Source organism: Hemiscyllium ocellatum, chromosome 10, assembly GCF_020745735.1.
Source record: "Hemiscyllium ocellatum isolate sHemOce1 chromosome 10, sHemOce1.pat.X.cur, whole genome shotgun sequence".
In the NCBI taxonomy this organism is placed as follows: Eukaryota; Metazoa; Chordata; class Chondrichthyes; order Orectolobiformes; family Hemiscylliidae; genus Hemiscyllium; species Hemiscyllium ocellatum.
The window spans coordinates 6,767,337-6,792,200 of record NC_083410.1 but is presented as its reverse complement, the minus strand read 5'-3'; the positions used below and the strand labels follow the sequence as shown (position 1 = coordinate 6,792,200).

Sequence of the window (24,864 nt, the reverse complement as noted above, 5' to 3'; positions counted from 1 at the left end):
ATTTTCTATAAAATACTTTAAGACACATGATACCTCACTGCAATAAAGGCAAAATACTGCAGATGCATGAAACGTATCATAGCATTATTGAATTTTACAGTACAGAAGAAGGCCATTCAGCCCATTGTGTCTGCACTGACTCCTGAAAGAGCTACCCAGCTAGTCTCACTCACCAGCTCAATCTCTGCAGCCCTTCAAATTTATTCCTTTTAGATATATATCCAGCCCTCTTTTGAAACCTGGAATGGAATCCTCCTCCCCCACTCTCCCAGGCAATGCATTCCAAATCCTAACAACCGTCTGAGTAAAGAAGCTTCTCCTCATCTCACTCCTAGCTCTCTTGCTGACAATCTTGAAATTGTGACCGCCCCCCCCCCCCCCCCCCCCCCCCCCCCCCCACCCACCCGCCCCCAGCCTTAGTCACTGACATAGCAACTCATGGAAACAGAATATCTTTCTTTACCCTGTCAAAGTTGTTCAGAATTTTGAACACCACTCTAATCTCTCTAACCTTTCCTTGTTTCTAAAATCCATCGGTCCCGGTATCATTCTAGTGAATCTCCTTCGAACTCTCTCCAGGGCTTTAACATAAGGCCCAGAAGTGAACACAATACGCCAAATGTAGTCTGACCATGCCTGCTTGCTTTTATACTCTATGCCTCTATTTATAAACCTGATGATCTTACAAACCTTCTTAACAATTGTTTCAACTTGCCTGGCTACTTTCAGAGAATCATGCACACGAAACCCAAGGCCCCTCTTCTCTTGTATTCCGCTCAAAGTTGTACCATTGAGCCTGTAATGGCTTTCTGTGTTTCTGCTACCAAAATGCACTACCTCATGTTTCTCTGCATTGAAATTCATTTGCCACGCTTCTGCCCATGTGGCCAGCTTGTCAATGTCTCTCTGAAGTCACTGAGCATCATCCTCACAATTCATGGCTTTCCCCAAATTGGTATCATCTGCAAACTTAGAGGTTTTGCTCTCCAAACCCATCTCCAAAGTGTTTATAAAGATCAGAAAAAGCAAAAGTTCCAACACTGAATCCCGGGCAACACTCCTTTCAACTCATCTCCACACTGAGAAATGCCCAGTTATACCTATCCTTTGTTTCCTATCTTTTAACCAATGCTGTGGAGGACCCAGCAAAACTAAGCATGTCCAATTTGCTAACTAACCCGCCATGTGCCAGTGTATCAGATCTGAAAGCCTAAATATACAAATCTGAAACAAACACAGAGATTGCTGGAGAAACTCAGCAAGTCTGGCAGTATCTCTGGAGAGAAAGAGAGAGACAGAGACAGAGAGAGAGGAGAGAGAGAGAGAGAAGAAAATTGATGCTTTGAGTCCAATGTGGTTCTGCTTCCAAAGAAGAATCGCACTGGACTCAAAACATTAACTCTGGTTCGCTCTCCAAAGATGCTGCCAAAACTGCTGAGCTTCTCCAGTATTTTCGGCGTTAGGTAACTGCAAATCATCTTCTCTCGCACGTGGAGACCAGTGAATGTAATCTTCAATGTACGGGATTCGATATCAACTCTGCAAATGTTGCTAAGAGTCAAATGGATACCTAGGAATACAAGGAGCAATGAATACTCCACAGTGGGTAAGCAACAGGTAGCTTAACAAGTACATCATTGTTTCGCCCTCAGGATGTGGGGGTTATTAACAAAGTCTACATTTACTGCTGATTCCTATTTTTCCTGTTCACTTCAGAAGGCATTCAAAGGAACAGTTACCCACATGGGCTGGAGTCGTGTGCAGACTCAGACTTGGGTAAGAATGGCAGGTCTTTTTTCACAAGTGAAAGTGCTTCATTTTTGCTTCAATACAAACCAACAGCTCCACAGACACGTTTTGCTGATCTCTGCTTTTTGTTTCTCGGACTTAAAACTGAATTTAATTTCTCAAGCTGCCAGGGTGGGATTTAAGAGCTGGATTATTATCCTAGGCTTTTGGAATGTTAGTCCAGTAACCCAACCTGTGCACTGCTGTTACCCAGATCGCTGTAATAAAATCACCATCTACGCTGAGGAATTGTCTATCATAACAGGAAACAAAGAGAAATTGTTTCCACTGGCAGGGGGGTTGGTAACCACAAGACACAGATTTAACAAAATTAGAAATGAACCAGACGGAGGCTTTTTTTCAAAGTTACGAGGTGTTTTCGATAGAGCAAGCAGCAAAAACTGTTTCCTCTGGCGTGGGTCAGTAACCAGAGCTCAACAGGCATGAAATAACGGGCAAGGGAATCAGAGACTAGGTAAGGCGAACTTATTTTTTTCACACAAGAAAGTCTTAAGACGTGAAGATAGTAAGGACTGCAGATGCTGGAAGTCAGAGACGATAAAGTGTGGAGCTGATAAATCACAGCAGATCGGACAGCATCAGAGGAGCAGGAAAATCGATGTTTTGCATCAGGACCTGACCTGAAACGTCTGACTTGACTGCTCCTCTGATGCTGTCTGACCTACTGTGCTTTCCCAGCTCCACATTTTATTGACTCTTAAGATGTGGAACTTGCTACTGTAAGGGTGGTGGAATCAGATCCCTTTGGGACCTTCTCAAAGGCAACTGGACTCTTGAGCAAGACCAATTTGTCGGGTTGCAGAGCAAAGGCTATGGTAAGCGACTGAAGAGAACCATTCTCACAGGGAACAGGCGCAGTCAATGATGGATCAAATCACCTCCTTGGGCACTGTACCATTCTCTGATCTGTGACTAAGCTGTCAAGATGAGAAGGTTTTTCTTTCTCTTAAACTTGGTGAGTTATTTTGTTGAAGAATAGGACGCCTGAAATGAAGCAAATTCACTCATAACACTCAAAAGGTAGTTGGATCAATTGTTCAAAAGGAAAGATTTGATGGAGTGTGGTGGAGAGGGCAAGGAATTAGATCTGACTCAATACATTTTCAATAAACAAGCACTTGTGCAATGTCTTCCATGCTATAAGATTCCATAGTTAAATACATATGAGTCCTGTATCAGTTGGAGTAAACTGTGGCCAGCCAAAGATTAATGATACCGGGATCATCTAACGATCGAGACTACAAATTAATTCTACAAACCAGCAGAGTAAAGACTAATCTGTGCAAAACATTAACCTTTGTTTCTTAATTACAGCACTGGTTTTCATACAGAGGACTTCAGAGTGTCCCTAAGGCAAGCAAATTCTATCCAGCTGTCAAGAGATTTGTTCTTTCCACTATTTAACATGCTGACACATAGGTCGTGATATCCGAATGTTAAATATTCCATCAAAATGTACTGTTTTCCAAGTGATGTTGACTTTCTCTTGTTGCCAATAAGCATGTTAGTATTTGCCAGGGGTGCATGAGAGTTTGTCGGAGGTTTAGTGAGACTCCTGCGCGTGTGTGTTAACATTTGCAGCAGATGCCTGGGTTTGTATCAATATTTGCAGTGGTGAGGTTGGGGTGGGGGTTGTCTCTGGTTGAGTGCCAGCATTTTAACAAGGGGGACCTGGGGAGTGAATCAATATTTATAGCAGATGACTGGGAGTGTGTCATGATTTACATGGGATTCCCAACTGACGGATAATTGTTTCTGTGGGTCCCTCGGTGTGTGCCAATATTTGTCGGGAATTTCTCAATGTTGAAACGTTTGATTTCCTACGAAATCTGGCATATTTGATCTCGGATCTTATACTCCACAAATACCTGGTGAAGGAACAGCACTCCAAAAGCGAACACTTTCAAATAAACCTGTTCGACCACGACCTGGTGTGATGTGATTTTTAGCTCTGTCCACCCCAGTTCAACACCAGCACCTCCAAATCGAGAGTATGGGAGGCATGGTTAGTGAGTTTGTTGATGGCACCAACATTGGTGGTACAGTGGAGAGTGAGGAAGGTTATCTAAGAAGACAGGGAGAAAGTGAGGACTGCAGATGCCTGCAAAGTCAAAAAGTGAGGCGCTGGAAAAGCTCAGCCAATCAGGCAGCATCTGAGGAGCAGGAGAGTCGGCGTTTCGGGCATAAGTTCTTCATTAGAAATGGGAGGTCGGGAGTTGGTGGAAGTTGTGCCTTCAGTGGCATCCACGGGGGTGGAAGTGACGGTCCATGTGGTGTGTTTGTCAGCGGTGATCCAGTGAGTGATGTCGGTGGGGGCAGAAGTAGCTGAGGTGGCGGCAAGCATGGGGGCGGAGGTGTAACCTTGTCGGTGATTCTGGCAGTGGTCGTGGAGGCGGTTGTCTTGCCAGCGATCGCGGAGGCAGTGGTGTCAGTGATGGCTGAGGGCTGTGGGATGGCGGGGGGCGGAAGTGATGGCATCACTGGCTGCTGTAATGGTGACTGTAGCAGCTACATGTCTCAATGGCGTCCGAGCAGTTCCTGAGGCCGGAAGAAGGTTCTGAAATTATTGAGGAATGCCAAGCCTGGAGGTTTAAGTACATGGAAGTTTGATGTACTTACTTTCCTTAATGTCCGATAAGCTGGAAAAAAAGCGTATGTTCTTCTCAGGATGAAGCACAGCAGAGATCCCTTGCAGGTTTGGGAGAGTGTGGCCCTGAGCTGGGGCAGGGCTGATTGCAGGGAGAGTAGGTGACATTCCTGATAAACAACTTTTCCTTGAAATGTCAGTGGGCTGAGGAATGGCATTGGAGTTGAATTTAAATAAATCTGTGGTTTTGCATTTTGGTGAGACAAATCAGGGCGGGACTTACATAATTAATGAAAGAGCCCTGGGGCGTGTTGTTGAACAGAGAGACCTATGGGTGCAGGTACATAGTTCCTTGGAAGTGGTGTCACAGGTAGGTAGGATGGTGAAGAAGGCATTTGGCAGCATGCGTTCATCAGTCAGAACATCCAGTATAGACTGTGGTACTGGAAAAGCACAGCAGGTCAGGCAGCATCCAAGGTGCATGAAAATCGACTTTCATCCTAATGAAAGGCTTACGCCCGAAACATCGATTCTCCTGCTCCTCGGATGCTGCCTGACCTGCTGTGCTTTCCCAGCACCACACTCTCGACTCCCTTTAGCTATAAGAACTGTACTGAACCCCTTCTTGAAAACATATAGTATTTTGGCGAACCACTATCTGTGCTAGTGAATTCCACAAGCTCACCATTCTCTCATTAAAAATGTTTCTCCTCATCTTAGTCTTCAAAGGTTTACCTCCTTAACCTTAGACTGTGGCTCCTGGTTCTGGACTTGCCCATCACTGAGTCCATCCTTCTTGCATTTAACCTCTTTAGACGTGCTAGAATTTTTCACTTTTCTTGGAGATTCCCCCTCATTTTTCTAAACTCCCATGAATATTGTCCTAAACGACTCAATCTCTCCTCATACATCGCTCCTGCCAATCCAGGAATCAGTCTCAATAAACCTTCGCTGTACTCCCTCCATAGCAAGAATATCCTTCCTCAGATAAGGAGACCAAAACTGCAGGCAATATTGCTGGTGTGGCCTCACCCAATGTACAGTTGCAGCAATATTTCTTGGCCCAGTACACGAATCCTCTCATGATGAAGGCCAACAGTTTGCTATCTTGATTGCATGCTACACCTGCGTGCTTATGGTCAGTGACAAGTCTACAAGGACACCCAGGATTCATTGAATATGTCCCTCTCTAAATTTGTAGCCATCCAATAATAATCTGCTATCCTATTTTTGCTGTAAAAGTGAGTACATTTATCCACATTATGCTGTGTTTCTTGTGCACTTGCCCACTCACTCAGCCCATCCAAATCACGCTGCAATAGCTCTGCATCTGAGCGAATCACGAGAATATACACTGATTCCTGTTTTTTCAAAGAATTGGCCAAGAAACACCAGACAGAATTTTACAAGAGACACAAAACAACAAAGAAAGAGTGATCACCTGTCCTCCCATCTCCAGTCAGCTGTCCTCCATCTCCATCCTCGTACATCGCCACAACACTTATTCTGTAGGGAGTGTCGGCTGTGAGGGGTTGCAGAGTGACTGTGTTTCGCCTTCCAGGAACAAAGGTCTGGAAAACGGGAAACAATTCCCATGAGTTAAGCTCACTGCGGAGGGATGGAGCAAGGGATAAAAGTGACCAATTCAAGGATCTGAAACTCGGGGAAAGATTGTTGGGTGCACTTACAAACTCCTCGATGGGGTCTCCGACAGTGGGAGCGTATACAATCCGGTACTGCTGAACAGGACCCTCAGCATGATCCCAGCTCACAGTCAAGCTGTTGGTTGTAGCATCAAACACCCTCATATTCCTGGGTCCACTCCGGGTTACTGTGCAGATGGGGGGAAACATAATGTCAATTATGATTGCGATGTGCACCAAGTGCAGGAGAAATCACAGACAATTCACACAACAGAAACAGGCCATTCATCCCAACTATATCGGTGTCTCTCCTCCACCTCCCACCACCCCACACTTCAATACCTTTATCCCCAGATTTTTCTATTCCTTTCCATTTTGGGTGTTTTTCCAGTTCCCCATGAAAGGATTGCATTCAACTCACCCTAACCACTCCTTGTGAATAAACAACTTTCTCCCTATTGGTTTTATTTGTGAATGTCTTATTTTTATGGCCCTTAGTTGTGATCCCCCAAATGTCACAGAAACACAGAATTGACGCAGGCCATTCAGCCCATTGTGCTTGCCCTATCTCATTAAATTACCTAGAGCCAATCCTCTACTTCATCCCCTTACCCTTGGATGTTATTTTTATCAATATAACCATCTAATGCGTTCTTGAATGCCTCAATTGAACCTGCCTCAACCACATTTCCTGTCAGCGCATTCCATACCCTAACTACTTGCTAAGTGAAATGTTTTTTTTCCTCACGTCATTCTTGCTTCTCTTGAAGATCACTCTAAAGCTACTCCCTCACATTCTTGTTCCTTTACTGAGCATGAAAAGCTTCTCCCTACTTACCCTATCTAGGCACTCATGATTTTGAAAATATCAATCAAATCTTCTCTTGGTCCCTGTTCCCCAAGAAGAACAGTCCTCAATCTAGCCTCAGAACTGAAGTTTCTCATCCGTAGAACTGTTCTTGTAAATCTTTTCTGTACTCTCTCAACTGCGTTCACCTCCTTCCTCTGAGGTCGTGTCTCACTGTCCATCCCCTCAGATCTTTTTGAACTTTTAAGGATTTTGATCAGATCACTCTTCAGGCTTAGAGACAGGAAGTAGCCTCTGCCTCATCAGCCATTTCTGATAGCTGTATCGGAGTTAGAGTCACATTCACACAAAATGCACACATACATCGTCGCACAGATGTATAGACACAACGGGTACATGCACATGGGCTTACGCAAATAAAGATGCTTAAACAGCTACTGAGCTTACATGTTTGGCCCTCGCTGGCTTGTGGGTCCCCTTCCCCATCAGCATACATTGCTACCACGTTGACAGAATACTTTGTGTCTGGTTGCAGACGTTGCAAGAGCACGTTGTTGGTGTTTCCGGGCACCACAACCTGAACAGCGAACAGCGGATCCACATCAGCACATACACAATCACAAAAAACGGATCAGAGTACAGAAACCCACAGCCAACGTTCATAGCAGTCAGATGGCAACTTACTAACGAGCCAATGAGTGAAGCCAAACTGATTACACAGTCATTTTTAGTTTTAGATTATCACAAAGTGCACTGAAGCTCAGCTAAATGAATCAGTCAGAAACATTCCTTACTGTAGTGGTGTCTGGGTAATGGTGACTTACATATTGAGGGGGTTGGGTTCCAGTCAGTGGTGCATAAACCACCCTGTATTGCTGCACAGGCCCCGGTGCACTGGTCCAACGAACATTCAGACTGTTTGGCGATGGGTTGAAGACTTGAACGTTTCCAGGTGCCCCACGGATTACTAGACATAGGAAGAAAGACTGCATTACAGTTATGACACACACACACACACACACACACACACTCCTATAAATCACTTAGCACCATGCAGCTCAACACATTTTGTTGGTCAAGATGTAGAGGGGAGAATTTCCTGCTTGATTCACAAGTGAATCATGGGCGTTGCTGTCTGGGCCACCATTTATTGCCCATCCCTAATTGCCCTTGAGAAGGTAGTGGTGAGAGAATAGCTCCCTCTGTGTAACTTCTGGAGTTCCAAATGCCATTGCTGCATCTTGAGATGACAATGAGGTCACAAAGTGGACTAGGATGGGAGACATTACACAGTCAAAGCACTATTGTCCCCATTAACAATGGGAGACAAAGGAGTGATAATAAGGAAATCAATGCTCCCTTGATAGTATATGGTTAGATCAATTCGATCTTTCTCTTGTCTGCTGGAACATTTTGCAAACCTCTTTTGAAAACAGGATTGGGCTTGACTGAAACAATGTTAAAAATCATGCACTGATTTGACTAGACCAATACACTGGTCAATTTGGCCAAACATTGATCACCTCCAGTGCCTATAGAATTTGCCCCTGCATATGACATGGCCTAGGCAAAAGTGTGGATGGCAGATGCTGGAAACCAGAGTTTAGATCACAGTGGTGCTGGAAAAACACAGCAGGTCAGGCAGCATCCGAGGTCCTGCTCCTCAGATGTTGCTTGACCTGTTGTGCTTTTCCAGCACTACTCTGATCTAAACATATGACTTGGCCTGCAGATGGCTGGAGTGCACTTCCCCTTCTCAACAGGATGCTGAGACTCCCATCTTCACACACACTGCTGTGATTCAAGGTGAAAGTCAATGTTGATGAAAGCAATCCCCAATTAATGTCAACCATAATGATAACCACATCCCAAGAACTGGAAATTCATCACTGAGCAATTGACATAAGAGCATAAAGACTAGAAGTAGGAGTTGGCCATTCAGCTTCCCGAATGGCCTTCCGCCATAGAATACAACTAAGGCTGATCTCTTCTCGGCCTCAACTCTACGTTCCTGATCACTATCCAAAACTAACTAAACATCTGCTATCCCTTCCTTAAATTTACCTAATGTCCTGTGGTCCACCACATTCTGGGGGGAAGGGAATTCCACAAAGGATGACTCAGAGGTTACCTGACAGCACCAGCGACCCAAGTTCAATTTCCCCCTTGGGTGTCTGGCTGTGCAGAGTTTGCACAATCTCCCCGTGTCTGTGAGGGCTTCCTCCCACAGTCCAGCTTAGACCATTCTAAATTGCCTGTCATGTCCAGGGATGTGCAGGCTAAGTAGATTAGCCATGGGAAATGCAAGGTTACAGGGACAGGGCAGGGGGTGGGACTGGGTGGCATCTTATCGAAGGGTCAATGTGCACTCAAAGGGCCGAATGGCCTGCTTCAATACTGTCAGGATTCTATGATTCACGACCCTTTGAGAGAAATCATTTCTGCTATGCTCTGTTTTAAACTCCCCAGCTTTTGACCTGAAGAAAAGCAAACTATCTGCTTTAGGCCATGATCTGACTGAGCACTTACATGTTCTCCCAGTACTGGATCTACGAGCACCTTCACCTTCGCTGTAGACAGGAACCACTGTCACTTTGTAAGGTGTATCCGGATTCAGGCTCCTGAGGACCGTGTTGTGTGTATTTCCTGGCACGGTGACCTGGCAAAGTAAAGGCAACACAACTCAGCACCATCTGCAAATATTATTGGATGGAATTCAGTTGTGCCACAGTGTTGTTAATGTACTAATAGTCCATTAGAGTGTAAATTCAATTCTCTCAATGATTTGGAGACGCCGGTGTTGGAATGGGGTGTACAAAGTTAGAAATCACACAGTACCAGGTTATTGTCCAACAGGTTTATTTGGAAGCACTAGCTTTCAGAGCGCTGCTCAAGGAGAAGCACTCCGAAAGCTGGTGCTTCCAAATAAACCTGTTACTACAACCTGGTGCTGTGTGATTTTTAAATCTCTCAACAGGCAGCCTCAACTCAAAAGAAATATAAACATTTGCTCCCAGTTAAAGTGATCATAAGGCTGTCTGTCCACTTGTAAACGTTGCTTCACTCAGGCCCTTTGGGGAAGGAAACTTGTTGAAGTCTGGGTCTCCATGTGACTCCAGTACCATATCAACCTTAATCAGCCAAGGAAGTAGTTGAGCAGTTGAATCAGATTATGAAGAAGGGCAATAAATGCTAGACTTGCCTGTGATGGCCCACATACTAAGAATAAAGTTTTATTGCTCATTAACTTCTTAATTAACAAGGTGATCTTGCTGTGCACTAATTGATTGTCAATGAAATTATATCTAACTTACTTCAATGGCTGTAAAGTATAGCCTACAAATAGCAGCTCTTTCTTTCTATGTAAAGCTCAGTGCCTTTATTAATTCTTGTAATTAAGTTCAAAATCAAAAACAAAACAGAGGAGCTGGGAGCTTCAAGTTCATGGATCTTTGCAAAGACAGTCAATGGTTTCAAAAGGAAATTCAAATGGGTGTCGACAGTTGAAGGAAATAAACTCACAAGACAACGAGGGTCAAGTAGAACAATGGATAGCATGGGCTTAATGGAATGAATGGCCTTTTTTGTGCAGTGATGACTTTGTGATTACACTTTTTTACCTCTAGTCCTAAGTCCTATTTACAGAAAACTCCGTAAAGCTACTCAAGGAGGAGAAAGTATTCTAGAAGTGTGCATAGCAACGTGAATAAGTCCTCAGACACAAACAAACATCATTTCAAAACCTTGGGATGAAGCTCCTGGGTCTCACAGTGCTGCTGTGAATTTGACAGAGATCCTACTCACACAAGGAAGCAAGGACTGATTTCCCCGAATTCCCGAATAACCTTTCCACAGACCAGAAGAAATAGGATCACGAGTCGGCCATCTAGCCCCTTGAGCCTACCCTCCCATTCAAGGGGATCACAACTGTTCTGAGATTCCTCACACTCACTTTCTTGCCCTTTCCCCATAACCCTTGATTCCTCCACTGATCAAGAATCAATTTGTGTCAGTCTTAAGTAAACACAAGGACTCTGACACCCCTGACATTTGTTTGACAGTGTGTCATTGGTATAGGGACTAAATAAGAGATTAATAGATAGCATAAGCAGTCATAGTGAAATGTGTGGTGCGTTTCCTACTCAATCACCATCAGATTGTGCTTGCACACCCTCAATCTCCCTGATTCCACTATCGCCAACCACACCTTTGATGGCTCAGTGGTTAGCACTGTGCTAGGGACCTGGGTTCAATTCGAACCTCAGGTGACTGTCTGTGTGGAGTTTTCACATTTTCTCTGTGTCCACCCAGATTTCCCCTGGGTGCTCCGGTTTTCTCCCACAGTCAAAGGATGCGCATTATGTGGATTGGCCATGAAAAGTACAGGGTTGCAGGGAAGGGGGTTGGGTTCGGATAGAATGCTTTTTAGAAGGGCAGTGTGGATTCAGTGACCAAGTAGCCTGTTTCCACACTTTAGGGATTCTATAATTCAACTGGGCCTGAAGCCCTGGAATTCCTTCCATAAGTCTCTCTGCTGTACTTACCCCTCTCTCCTCCTTGAGCACATTCCTTAAAACCTACCACTTTCACCAAGGTTTGTTTGTACATTTTTGCGTGAGTCAATATCAACATTTTATGGATCGTATTCCTGCGAAACACTTTGGAAGGTTTCCCAACATTAACGACGCTATGAACATGCCACTCGATTCTGTTGACTATCGCTACATTGCATCTGCAGTAAGCCCTGAGCTACATTTAGCAATGAACTACACTTAGTTGTGATGCTCACCACTTCTTCATTTCCAGCTCCAGTTGTTGGAACATAATGAATCTTATAGCGACGTACAACTCCTTCAGCAGGATCCCAGATCACATTGAGCGAGCTCGTTGTTGGGTTGTACACTCTGAGATTTCGAACAGAAGCAAGTGGCTCTGAAAAACACAAACATTTCAGATGGTTTTATACGAAGGGCCTGGACAGACCTCTCAAATGCTCCCTTGATTTCCGCTGTGCGCTGCCAACTTGTGTCTCCCAACATAAACCATGGTTTCAAATAGAGTCCATCAGCATAAAGGAGTAGGCAATGATTCCCAGTTTGTACTGATTGAGTGACTCACAATGGGAGATGTGATCAGAGAGCTCGATGTGGTCTTCACACCCTCAGAGGTATCAAGTTCCACTCTCAGAAAGCATGGAATGAGGCCATTCAGTTCTCAATGGGACGCTAAATGACTAAGGGACATAGATTTAAAGTGAGGGATAGGAGGTTTAGAGGACATTTGAGGAAACACCTTTAAACTCAGAGGGAGTGTAAACCTGGAACTCAGTGCCTGTAAGGGTGGTAGAAATCCTCATCACATTTCAGAAGGATTTAGATGTACGCTTGTGATGCCAAGGCTATTCCTGATGAAGGGCTTATGCCCAAAACGTCGAATTTCCTATTCCTTGGATTCTGCCTAACCTGCTGTGCTTTAACCAGCAACACATTTTCAGCTATGGGTCAAATGCTGGAAAGCAGGTTTAGAATAATCAAGTAACTGTTTCTGACTGGTGCAGAAACGAAAGGCCAACGTCGTTTTACTGTGCTTAGAGATCTGTACGATGCTATGAGAGCATACAAAAGTCTTATGGGCATCAACTCTAAAGGGATAAGGTGAAAACCAGGAAATCTGAAGTATCTTTAGGAAATTGTTGGGATATCAGGACATCTAATGAAAACGAGGACTGTCCTGGCAAAACCACATTGTCTCTGGAACTATTATCGAATAAATGACTGATCTGACACCAGTAGCTACCGGGTGCCATTCATATTTGCCACATGCAAGCTACACAGCCTGCAAAGGAGTGGAGAGGAGGCCATTCAACCCATCAAGCCTGCTATACCTCACAGTACATCTGTACTTCAACCTCCTTTTTCACCTTTGCTTGTTCTGAATTCACCCACCAGATGGAAAATTTAGAAAATACGAATGCGTAGATATCTGCTTCTGCAAATCCCAGGAGTTTTTTATGTCACTGGCATATGTGGAGACAAAAATTACAGCAGATGCTGAAATCCAAGGTAGACCAGTATGAGACTGGAGGAACACAGCAAGCCCAGCAGGATCAGGAGGTTGAGAAGTCAACGTTTCAGATATAACACTTCTTCAGGGCTGAGTGGGAATATCAGGGAAGCTCCAGATAAAGGGAGGGGTGGAGGAGGGTTTTGGGTGGGGAAAGAGGCAGGGTGGTGAGGTAGGGATAGGTGAACACAGGTAGAGGGTACGGCCTCGTTGGTCGATGGGAGGAATTAATCCAATCGGTAGCTGGAAGGAAGGGTCGGTCAAAGGAATGGAAGAGAAAGAGAAGGGCTGGGGAGGGAGGTTATTTGACATTGGAGAACTCAATGTTGAGTCCTCCAGGCTGTAGGCTGCCGAGGTGGAAGATGAGGTGTTGTTCCCCCAATTTGCAATCTGATTCGCTGTGGCAATGGAGGAGGCCAAGGATGGTCATTTCGGAGAGGGAGCTGGAAGGGCAATTGAAATGGGCAGTGAGAGGTCAGGTGAGGCAGCAATGCCGCCCTCAAAAAAGATCTCAAATCTTTTAAACAAACTGCATCAGTCCTCAGGGATTTGAATGGGCAGGGGTGGGCTAGGGCAAGCATTCTGAAACCTGAGTGACTCTTCATTCCTTCTTAATACTGCACAACCGTTGTGAACAAAAGTACCCCCTCATCATTCAGGAATGTCAATACATGGCCCACTTGGCACTGCAGTGCACTCCTGGGGTTTGATTGGAGCTGCTGTGACATAAAATGAGGTCCTTTCAGGTGGGGAAGAAATGATCTTGTGGCATATTTTGATGAAAGTATCCATTGTCACCTTTTTCTCAGTCATCTCTGGGACATGGACAATACTGAGGCAGCATTAATTGCCCATCCATAGTTGCCCTTGAGAAGATGGTGGTGAGCTGCTTTCTTGAACCACTGCAGTTCACATTTTAGAGGTTGACCCACAATGCCCTTAGGGACAGAGTTCCAGGATTTTGACCCAGTGACACTGAAGGAACAGCGATATATTTCCAAGTGAGGATGGTGATTGACTTGGAGGGGAGCTTGCAGGTGGTGGTTTTCCCACATATCTGCTGCTCTTGACTTTCTACATGTAAGTGGTGGTGGATTTGGAAGGTGCTGTCTGAGAATCTTTCTTGAATTTCTGCAGTGCATCTTGTAGACAGTACACACTGCTGCTACTGAGCACTGGTGATGATTGGAGTGGATGGTTGTGGATGTGGTGACAATCAAGTGGATCGCTTTGGCCTGGATGGTGTCAGGCTTCCTGAGTGTTGTTGGAGTTGCCCCCATTCAGGCAGGTGGGGAGCAGTCAATCACACTCCTGACTTGTGCCTTGTAGATGGTGGCCAGGTTTTGAAAATCAGGAGGTAAGTTACCTAGTCAACAGTTATCCATCAACTGTCACTAATGATACCAATTGACTGTTTCTTTATCTCATTGCTGATTGTGACAAGTTGTGCAAAAAGAAGCTGCTGTATTTCGTGTATTACAGAAGTGAAATGGTGACTACACTTCAAAGGTATTTAATTGGCTCCAAAATATTTTGGAATGTCCCGGGGTCGTAAAAGGCACTAATTAAATGAATGTTCTTTCTTCTAAAGGAACAACGTCACCTGTTTTGATTTACACTCCATCCTATTGCTAAGAAACCAGAAAGTTTACTTGCCTTTCCCAACGTAACCATACACTGAGCGGGTGGTTTCAATAACTTCTCCACAAAATGCCCCAAATCCCTTTCCCAATCAGCACGGCCTGCTGCTGATTTATTCAAAACACACTCCACTATTTGGTTTCCTTACTCCCAAACTAATTATTTTACATTTAGAAAAACCAATTATTTTCTTGAGCTCCTTTTGAAGGAGGCTGTGAGGTTGATGCCAAATAGCAACTAGTTTGTGCTATGGATTTTGGATCTCTTTGATATTGCACTCAGGCAAGTTGAAAATTCCATTCCACTGCAGGACACGTGTGGAGGAAGAGGCAGAATTCTATTCCATCAGCCCAAGAAGGAATTGAGAAGCAACTGATGCTTTAGAAAGGGACCTTATTATTTTGAAAATTAAGTTATCAAGTATTAATGAAGAGCAGGGAATTTTGAATATTAAGCTAAATAACTCCAGATTTCGAACTTCACTCACTCAGTGTAAATAGTTGAATACATGATATAAATCCACCCAATTGTGATACTCTATTGGGCCAATGATCAAGCCCAGCCCTTTCCTTTTAGGTTAATATTGAGGAGAGATGTTTGGAATGAATGATGGACCATACCAAGGAGCTGAATGACCTAAATGTGCGACTAAAGTCAAAGATCACAGAGATACTGTACATTTTTAAAATTAACTCATTGGATACAAAGGTCACTGGCTAATCCAGCTTTTAGTGCCCATTACCATTTACCCTCCAGAAGGTGATGGTGAGCTGCTTTCATGAACCACTAAAGTCTTTGGGATATAGGAGCATTCACAGTATTTTTAGGGAGACAGCTCCATGGTTTTGACATAAAGCAGTGATACATTTCCAATTCAGGATGGTATGTGGCTTCAAGGGGAACTTGCTGCTGGTGGTGCTCCCATGTATCTGCTTTCCTTTGACCTTCTGGTTGGTATAGGTCCTGGGTTTGCAAAATGCTGCTGAAAGTACCTTGGTGAATTACTACAGTGTCTAGCAGATGTTCCACGCTGCTGATGCTGAGCATCAGTGGGGGAGGCAGCGAAATTGGAAGGTGGCAGATGGAGTGCCAATGAAACAGGATACTTTGGAGTCAGTTTGTTGGAGTTCCACACCTCTGGACAAATGGGAAGTATTCTATCACACTCCTGAATTGTGCCCTGTAGATGGTGGACAGGCTTTGAGGATCAGGGAGCTGGGTTCCTCTCTGGACAATTCCCAGTCTTTGAGTAATCCTTGTAACCGCAGTATACAGTATTTATTTGGCTGGTCCAGTTCAATTTTTGAACCCTCAGGTGATGTAATTTCTCCTCCCCAACCTCCCACCCAATCCTCAACCACCATTCCCCCCCATGACCCCTACACTGAGCAATCATGTACAAGGTCATCGAACATACTTGTTCTGCCATTTCCAATGATCTGTCCCCCATCTCCAGCTCTAGAGACAGAGACCACTTTGATTGAGTAAGGTGTGTCTGGATCCAGGTTCTGCAGCACCACGCTGTTCTGTCTGGCACCCACAGTGACCTTGAAGAGAAATAAATGCCTTGAGTTAAATATTCAATGGATATGGAAACATAGAAGATCAGAGCAGGAGTAGGCCCTTTGAGCCTGTTCCACCATTCAATATGATCATGGCTGATCATCCAAATCAGTATCCTGTTTCTGATTGCTCTCTATGATCCCTTCAGGCCTAAAAACTGCATCTAACTCCTTCAGTGTTTTAGCCTCAATCATATTCCATGCCAGAGAATTCCACAGACTCAACACTCTCTGGGTGAAGACATTTCTCCCATTTCAATCCTCAATGACCCACCCCATATCCTGCAATCCTTGATTCTGGATTGTCCAGTCATTGGAATATCCTTCCTCAATTATCCTGAATAATCTGTAAAGAAGGGTGACTGAAGAAAGGAATGCCTGGCTTTTGCAGTCCCAGGAATTGGGGCCTCCCACACTGTCCATCACTGCAAACATGGAACTCAATCTGGGCAGCAGCTTAGCAGTATCATTCCCAGTCCTAGGTCAGACAAAATTCAACATAATGGAATGCCACACTATTGTAGAAACGCGATAGGCAAAGTGCTGGAAAGTGCTGGGATTCGAATAGATGGATGTTTGATGATTGGTGCAAACTCAATGTTCTGATGGGCCCCTTTCTGTGATGTCAAAAACTCTACGACTCAATGATGATTGGAGATGCCATCTATCAAATAAGATCCAAAGGCATTCTGTCTTGTCTGGTGAAAATAAAAGATTCTATTGTACTACTTGTAAGAACAACCTTCTGACATCATAGATCATTTATTTTCCTCAACTAATATCAATAATGTGGGGGTGCTGGTGTTGGACCAGGGTGGACAAAGGTACAATCACACAACACCAGGTTATAGTCCAATAGGTATCATTACCAATAAAACAGCTCATCTGGTCATGTATGCTTCACTTTTTGTGGGATCCTGCTGTGCACAGAATAAGAGCCACGTGACTTACAGAGACTACAATATCTAAGTGGCTGTAAAATATTGTGACACATCTTGAGGTTGTGAAACAATTCTTTCTCTCAGACATTGAATGTCCAAAATCCGGCCTTAAAAATGTTTCATGTCACAGCGAAGAAAACATCCAGAGCCAAATCTGGATAAGAAATCATTTTGAAAAAAAGCTCCCTCTTGACTGCTTTAAGTGCTTCATCCACCAACAACCTTCAAGAAAATTTTCCAATGCCATCCTGTGTCAATTGGGCATTGCTAGTCTAATTTCATTCAGACAGTCACTATCCTTGGATTTTAATTAAATGTGAAGGAGCTTGGGGATATGTTGATGTTGTCCGCCCTTTTGGGTCCAGCACTGTCACATCATTTCACGTTGGCAGAGGCAGGCTCTCTGGTAGACAGATTCTATAATCCTGCACCCTTTGTGGGCTACCTCAAACCGGACACTGCTGCCAATCTTGCCAGCGAGCCATCTGGAAGTTATTACATTTTTGTTTCTCAACAGTAAACAGCTCTTTTCTGTTTCTGGGAGTGATATGACAGAGCAGGCTGACGTTCCCATTTTCTAAGCTGAAAAAGTTCATGATAAATGGTAGCTGTGTGCAATCTAAATGCAAAAATGTGTGAACTCCAAAACATCAAACTTAGATGTTGTTAATTGCAGCTAATTTCTCAAATGTACTGAAAACACCTGGGTTTTAAATGCGGATTAAAGTCTTCCTTCTTTGTTATATCCAGTCAGGATGTAATTTTATTGGGGTGTACTAAGGTTATTTCAGAAAGAAGCAGAATTGTGAGAAATTGTGCTGTTGGTATTCTGGCAGTCACCTGGAGAAACATCATTGAGTTTTTTTTTGTATGAAGACTATGAGAGTTTTAAAAACAAACCTCTTGGATGGAGTTGTCTTAGATGACCTACAAGTCTGCTTTGCATAAAGAACATGGTGCAATGCAACATAACCCAGTACAATGGGTCACTGAAGATAAGTTAAAACCTCTCTATTCTTGACAGATTAGATACTAACTCAAACAAAAACATCAAAAGGTTAGCCATAACACAAGGAAAGTAATCCAATTTACTGGAAAACAATTTATTGGCACACAGCAAACAGCAACTGGTGTTTTCCATTTTATGTTTTTTCAAACTGAGTCTGAGAAAGGCTTGTTGGTACTGATACATGAACTATTCAATAAAGGAACACACGCGAATGTTTGAATCTATCAAGTGAGTTAGTCAATACAGTTTACAAGGGAATGTCAGACTGTGGATTCTTCTTAACATCCTTTCCTCCTTTATTCTGTCATGGGGTGTCAATGATAGAGCCAGTATATTTTGTTTGCCCCGAAATACCCTTGAACTGAGTGGCTTACCAGGGATTGTAGAGCATTTCAGTCCACAGCCAGAGTATATTGGGGCAGCATGGTGACTCAGTGTTAAGCACTGCCACCTCACAAAGCCAGGATCTGGGTTTGATTCCACCTTTGGGCAACTGTCTGTGTGGAGTTTTCTCGCTGTGTCTGCGTGAGTTTCCCCAGGGTACTCTGATTTCCTCCCACAGTCCAAAGATGTGCTGGTGAGGTGGATTGGCCATGCTAAATTGTCCATAGTGTCCAGCGGTGTGCAGGCTAGATGGATTAGTCATAAAATGTGCAGAGTCATAGAGATGAGATGAGTCTGAGTGGGACGTTGTTCGGAGGCTCAGTGTGGACTTGCTGGGCCGAATGGCCTGTTTCCACACTGTATGGATTCTGTGATAACATATTCCTTTGCAATTATTCAGGCTATTAGAGGGTATCATTGGCAGTTTCTGAAGGTTAAACAATTATTTGATGAAGCAAGAGTGTGTCAAATGATTTCACAAATTGTAGGAAGTCCAAGCCTCCAAGAAGGGAGGGTGTGATTGACTGTCCAATCTCCAATGCCTTGAGTAAATCCTGTTGTGGAAAGCTGGGAGAGTCTGCTGGCTGCAGACGGAACATTGAGTCAGAAAACAGGCTGAGGCTTTCATCAATGATCTACGTCTAGGTCGTGTGATGTCACCTTGTCCAAAATAGAACAGACCATATGGTTCACACTGATAAGCAAGTTCAGAGGAGGTTTGAGGATATTTAAAATCAATCTGTGATAACTCGAGAGCTGAAAGGAAGACTGTGTAAGGTACAACACCTGGTTTACACTTTGAATCTACTCTCTTGCAAAGTCACAGGAATAATGTCAGGAGGTATGTATTTAGCGCACAAGATGACATTAATATAATCCCTATCATTTTAATGAATGACGACTGCTTTGAATATAAACTAGAGTGCTTTTAAGATTACATGAGTAATCAGAAATATGTGTGTGGTGGATGCGGCATATTTGGAAGGAACATGTGGATTTGAAACAATGTTTTGTAAAGCTCCCAGAAATAACATTTGCAACTTGGGTCACTTTCAGTGAAATGAATATAGATTTCTCTGATTAACAAACTAACTCAATTATGCTGGAATCACGTGAATACCAGGATAGTTGAAAGGAAGAAAGATGTTTTTTTTTCTCATTTTCTTCAACACCATGGCCTGAAAAAAGAGTTGGCTTTGATTCAAGAGCATTCGTGTTTACGGACAGAATCAGTACTGATTCGAAATGATGCTCCAATAATTGTTCTTTTTTGGGGAAATTATACTTTTCATAGCTCAAAGAAAGGTAACAGCACAGGAGGTGGTCATTTGGCTGATTGTGTCTGCACCAGCTCTGTAAACAAGATACTCTGAGAGGCAGAAGTGGGTACTGCAGATGCTGGAGATTAGAGTCAAGATTAGAGTTGCACTGGGAAAGCACAGCAGGTCAGGCAGCATCCAAGGAGCAGGAAAATTGATGTTTTGGGCAAAAGCTCATTCCTGATTAAGGGCTTTTACCCGAAACATTGATTTTCCTGCTCCTCGGATGCTGCCTGACCTGCTGTGCTTTCCCAGCACCATTCTAATCTTGACCTCAATCTACTCTGAAAGTCCATTCTGCTGTGCTGTATTTGTTAGCCTGTCCATTTTAACACCAATGGATGGTCTCAGTGCCTTCTTTCCATAGTCCTGTGCAAATTGAAACAATGGTTTGAAAAAAAAATAGCCTGTTGGTAATGATTAAATGAGGTGTTACTGTAATGAACTGGAGTCAACCCCTTCCTCTGATACTAAAAATAAGACATCTGCTAAAACAGAGAAACTTGAAACAGATGTGTTTAGTATCTGCACAGGGTGATGTCTGCACCCCCCCCCCCTTGATTTTTAAACAATTCTATAAAAGCCTCAACAATGCACGACAACAAAAACTTATTCTGACGATTCGCATTAAGACCTGATTGTGGATACTTTAAGATCTCCGTGCTAGTTGCATGGCAATTGTATAAAAGCAACTTAAGGAATCTGCAAATAATTTTGAATGTAAAAGCAACTGTGTAATAATAACTCATTAATCTGTAATCACATGTGTGTCATTGCATTTGGGGCTGTCAAGTTCCTAGATATTGCAACTGATTACCAAAAACCTGTTTCAGTACGATTTCCATCAACACATGAAGGAGTTGAACTGGATTTCAATCTATTCCTTTGGTCCCCGGAATGGGCACTGACATTGACATGTGTTGCAACAACTATTACCAAAAGAAGCCTATGGTTAACTTATGTAATTAAAGCTGCATTATACTCAAGGGAATAAATGTCATCAATTACATTCTTTTCTAATTGCCTGGAAAATTATGTAACATTTTTGTTTCAATAGATTTGGCTCCATACCCATTCAGTTCACAGAGTCATAGAATCCCTACTGTGTGAAATCAGGCCATTCGGCCAATCGAGTCCATACCAACCCTCCAAAAGAGTGTCCCAAACAGACCCAATGTAACCCTGCAATTCTCATGGCTAATCCGCACAGCTTGCACATCCCTGGACACTAGGGGCACTTTAGCATGGCCAATCCACCTAACCTGCATATCCCTGGACACTCGGGGCACTTTAGCATGGCCAATCCACCTAACCTGCACATCCCTGGACACTCGGGGCACTTCAGCATGGCCAATCCACCTAACCTGCACATCCCTGGACACTCGGGGCACTTCAGCATGGCCAATCCACCTAATCTGCACATCCCTGGACACTAGGGGCACTTTAGCATGGCCAATCCACCTAACCTGCACATCCCTGGACAAAAATAGAAATGAGCAGATCTGGCAGCATCTGTGGAGAGAAATCAAAGTTCATATTTCTAGTCGAGTGACTCTTCCTCAAACATCAGTCCTCTGGACTGTGGGAGGAAACCAGAGCACCTTTGTTCAGGCCATTCAGCCCATTGCTGGTTCTCCCTCGCTTTGTCAGACATGGAAGCTTTTTTCCTCCCAGCGACAGCTTTCCTATCAGTCCCTGGAGTCTGGGATCCAGATGAATCAGTTACCATACCATTATCCACCCTGTATCACTGCTTCATACGGACTCTAACCAACAAAAAGACAAACAAGAATCATGAAGACAATTGAAATTACCGTTTCATCAATGGGGTCTCCGGTCATGGGAGCGTAGATAACCCGATAACCCCGGACTCGACCAATGGCAGGGTCCCACTTCACTGTCAAGCTGTGAGGTGTGGCGTTGTACACTTGGAGGTTACGAGGGGGAGTGGGAGTGGCTGAAGAATAAATAGACATCATGAGCATTAATGCCATTTCCTCCCTCTTAGAGTCATGGATATGTACAGCATGGAAACAGACCCTTTGTTCCAACTCATTCATGCTGACCAGATGTCTTAACCTAATCTAGTCTCATTTGCCAGAATTTGGTCCATATCGCTCTCAACCCTTCCTAATCATATACACATCAAGATGCCTTTTAAAAGCTGTAATTGTACTAGCCTCCACCACTTCCTCTGGCAGCTCATTCCATACACGTACTAGCCTCTGTGTGAAAAAGTTGCTCCTTAGGTCCCATTTATACCTTTCCCCTTTCATCCTTTCGAAAAAGTTAAAAGAATCTGATAGCATTAGCATCTTTCACAAGCTTAGGACATTCACACTCTACAACCTTCTGAAGTCAAGTCAATGTAGGAAATGCAGCAGCCAATTTACACACAGTAAAGTCCCATAAACAGAAAGGTGATAACAACCAGATTATTTGTTTTTCCATGATTTTGATTCAGAAGGCATAAGCTAGAACACCAGAGAAAAATCCTTGCATCTTACTTTGAACTAATATCATGGGATTTTTCCCATTCATTGGAGGATTAAATTAAATGGGCAGTACAAGATCTAACGGAAAGATGGGATCTCAGACAGTGCAGTACTGGGCAGTGCGAACATCAGCCAGAATGATGAGCTCAAGGATGGAAATTTTCAATTTCTGGCCAAGCAGACCAGCTTTACGATAAAGCTGTTTCTTAATTGCAATAACATGCCTCAGGCTCACCTTTTCAGAACATCCTCTGTTGTAACACATAGGCATTTGTGTGTGCGTATTTCTCCAGGCACCTCCACAGCATCTCTCTCAGTTAGCAATGCCAAAATCAGTGCCAGACTTGGCGTGATTATTGTATGCAGCAGCCTTACTCACTAACAACAGTACTCCAGCTGTCAAAACGCATTTCACGTCAGATTTTCTAAGGCAACAGATGGATTCCCTAAGCTGGGTTTGAATATTAGATCATTACATCCTCCTCAGTCATCCACAATTACACTTTATAATTTGTAAAATACTTCAGCAACACAGTAGATAGGTAATTTGCATGTTCATGGAAAAACTCCTGGCAAACGTTTACTATTGAATTCCTGAAGAACTCCACTGCAATTCTGTGGAGACCATTTGGCCCATCAAGCCTGTTCCATCATTTTATTAGTTTGTATGGTGCTTGTAGTGGACAAACACTTGAAAGGGAGTATATTTGCAGTGTCATAAGGAAAAATAAAGTCTCACAATGGATGTGGATAACTCATTCAAACAGCCGGTCCAGGCAAAGATGAGATAAATGGTCTCTTCTAGTACTGCAAGACCTACAATTTTATTTAATCCAGATGACAGTTACATCATGGACCGTACATTTATGAATGAGAAAAAAAACATATTGCAAACATGTTTTTGCATAAAGGCAGTGTTCCATTTATATGATCATTCACAATAATTCTTGTTCAGTATTTTCATTCATGATATCAAGGTAAAGGTGAGTCCCAGGAGGGGTCTGAGCCCACAGGAGGCAAGGATCAAAGGGAGAAATTACAATTGTTTTGGTATGTTCATGCTGCTCCCTTGGAGGAACATGTAAAGCATCAGAAGGAGGAACAGGTTGAGTATCAACCTGACAGATTGAAATTTTACTGGTTCCTCTGCGGTTCTGATAATCTTTCTCCGAGCCTGGGGACCTTAGTCTCACCAGAACCTAAAGAAGGAAGCAGTACACTCATCCAGCTGATGGAGGTAAAAGATCATCTGGAAATTCCGAGGAAGAGTTTTGGTGTACAGGCACTGGGAATGTCTGGAACTGGGTTCATTTAAATTCAGAAACAGGAGTTCTCCCAGAAAGAAACTCCTTACAGAACAAGAGATAAACATGGCAGTCTGATACTCTGATTCACATTTATTGTAAGCAGAGATTTACCAATGAAAGTAACAGAAACTGAACACTTACAGGGTGTAATTGGAATCATCTTGGGCACTAAAAAAAAATTAAAAGAGGGCATTTGTTAATATCAGGTGTTTTCTTTAAAGTAGAGCAAAAATCTGGTCGACATTCAGAACTCATTAAATTCTCAAGTTTATAGTCACAGTGAACAAAATTCTGAAGAAGGGTCACTGGATCCAAAACATTAACTTTGCTTTCTCTCCACAACTTTCGCCAGACCTTCTGAGTTTCCCCAGCAATAGAATAGAGCCATAGAAACCCTACAGTGTGGAAGCAGTACCTCTGAAGAGCATTCCACCCAGACACGTTCCCCACCACCATCCTGTCTCAGTAACCTAATGGCTAATCCACCTTGCCTGCACTTACCTGGACACTATGGGCATTTTCCTATTCCCAATCGACCTAACTTGCACATCTTTGGACTTTAGTTCTCTTATTGTGCTGTGCAACTTTGGAAGAATATGGCAGAAAGCTTGGCAAGAGAGACAAGATAAAAGTGACCTAAGAAAATGATAATAACACTCAGCAGGTCTGGCAATGGCTCAGGCAAAAAAAAGTGTTAACTTTTCAGGTGGATAACTTTTCATCCAAACTGGTAAAACTAAGTTTTTAAAAGGTTTAAAGGAGAGAGGGGCAGCAACACAAGGGAAGGGAATTGATCAGCTAGAGGAGACGTGAAATTAAATAATGAAAGAGTTGGTTGAGCAAGTGCTGGGACAAGTAAAGAAATAAGACAAGCTGCCATTCAAAAGCAAAACTGAAAAAAAAAATTATTTAAAGGAGAAAACTTCAAAGAAAAACAAAGCAAAATGGAGGGAGTGACTATGGTCCAACATTGCTGAATTCAAAGTTAGTTGTGGAAGGCTAAAAGGTGTCTAACTGAAGGTTGAGTTGCTGCTGGTTAAGCTTACATTGAGCTCCATTGGAACAGTGCGGGAGCCCAAGGACAGCAAAGTCAGTGAAAGAGCAGGGCAAAATTGAGACTGGGAGATGTAAGGAAAAATTTCAGAAACTGGAATGAAGTAGAATTCTCACTGGGAAAATAGAGTAGGGGTGGGGGCAACAGGCTGAAGTAAATCCTCATGAAAGCTTATTTAACCCACCAGTAAACACAGGTCTAAGAAACAGGGATGTGCATCACAGGAACAAGAACGGAACTTT

At 43.4% G+C, this 24,864-nt stretch overlaps 1 protein-coding gene across 1 annotated transcript in view; it reads right to left on the bottom strand.

Moving 5' to 3' along the window:
* Positions 1 to 24,864, bottom strand: part of col12a1a (collagen, type XII, alpha 1a) — a 270,018-nt gene that overhangs the window by 130,541 nt on the left and 114,613 nt on the right. Inside the window, exons 29-37 of the mRNA XM_060831214.1 lie at positions 23,710 to 23,736; positions 21,581 to 21,723; positions 15,969 to 16,098; positions 11,637 to 11,779; positions 9,377 to 9,506; positions 7,672 to 7,814; positions 7,295 to 7,424; positions 6,085 to 6,227; positions 5,838 to 5,967 (exon numbers count right to left, since the gene is read on the bottom strand). Of these exons, the coding sequence (XP_060687197.1) occupies positions 5,838 to 5,967; positions 6,085 to 6,227; positions 7,295 to 7,424; positions 7,672 to 7,814; positions 9,377 to 9,506; positions 11,637 to 11,779; positions 15,969 to 16,098; positions 21,581 to 21,723; positions 23,710 to 23,736 (1,119 nt within the window). The remainder of the gene's footprint in view (positions 1 to 5,837; positions 5,968 to 6,084; positions 6,228 to 7,294; positions 7,425 to 7,671; positions 7,815 to 9,376; positions 9,507 to 11,636; positions 11,780 to 15,968; positions 16,099 to 21,580; positions 21,724 to 23,709; positions 23,737 to 24,864) is intronic.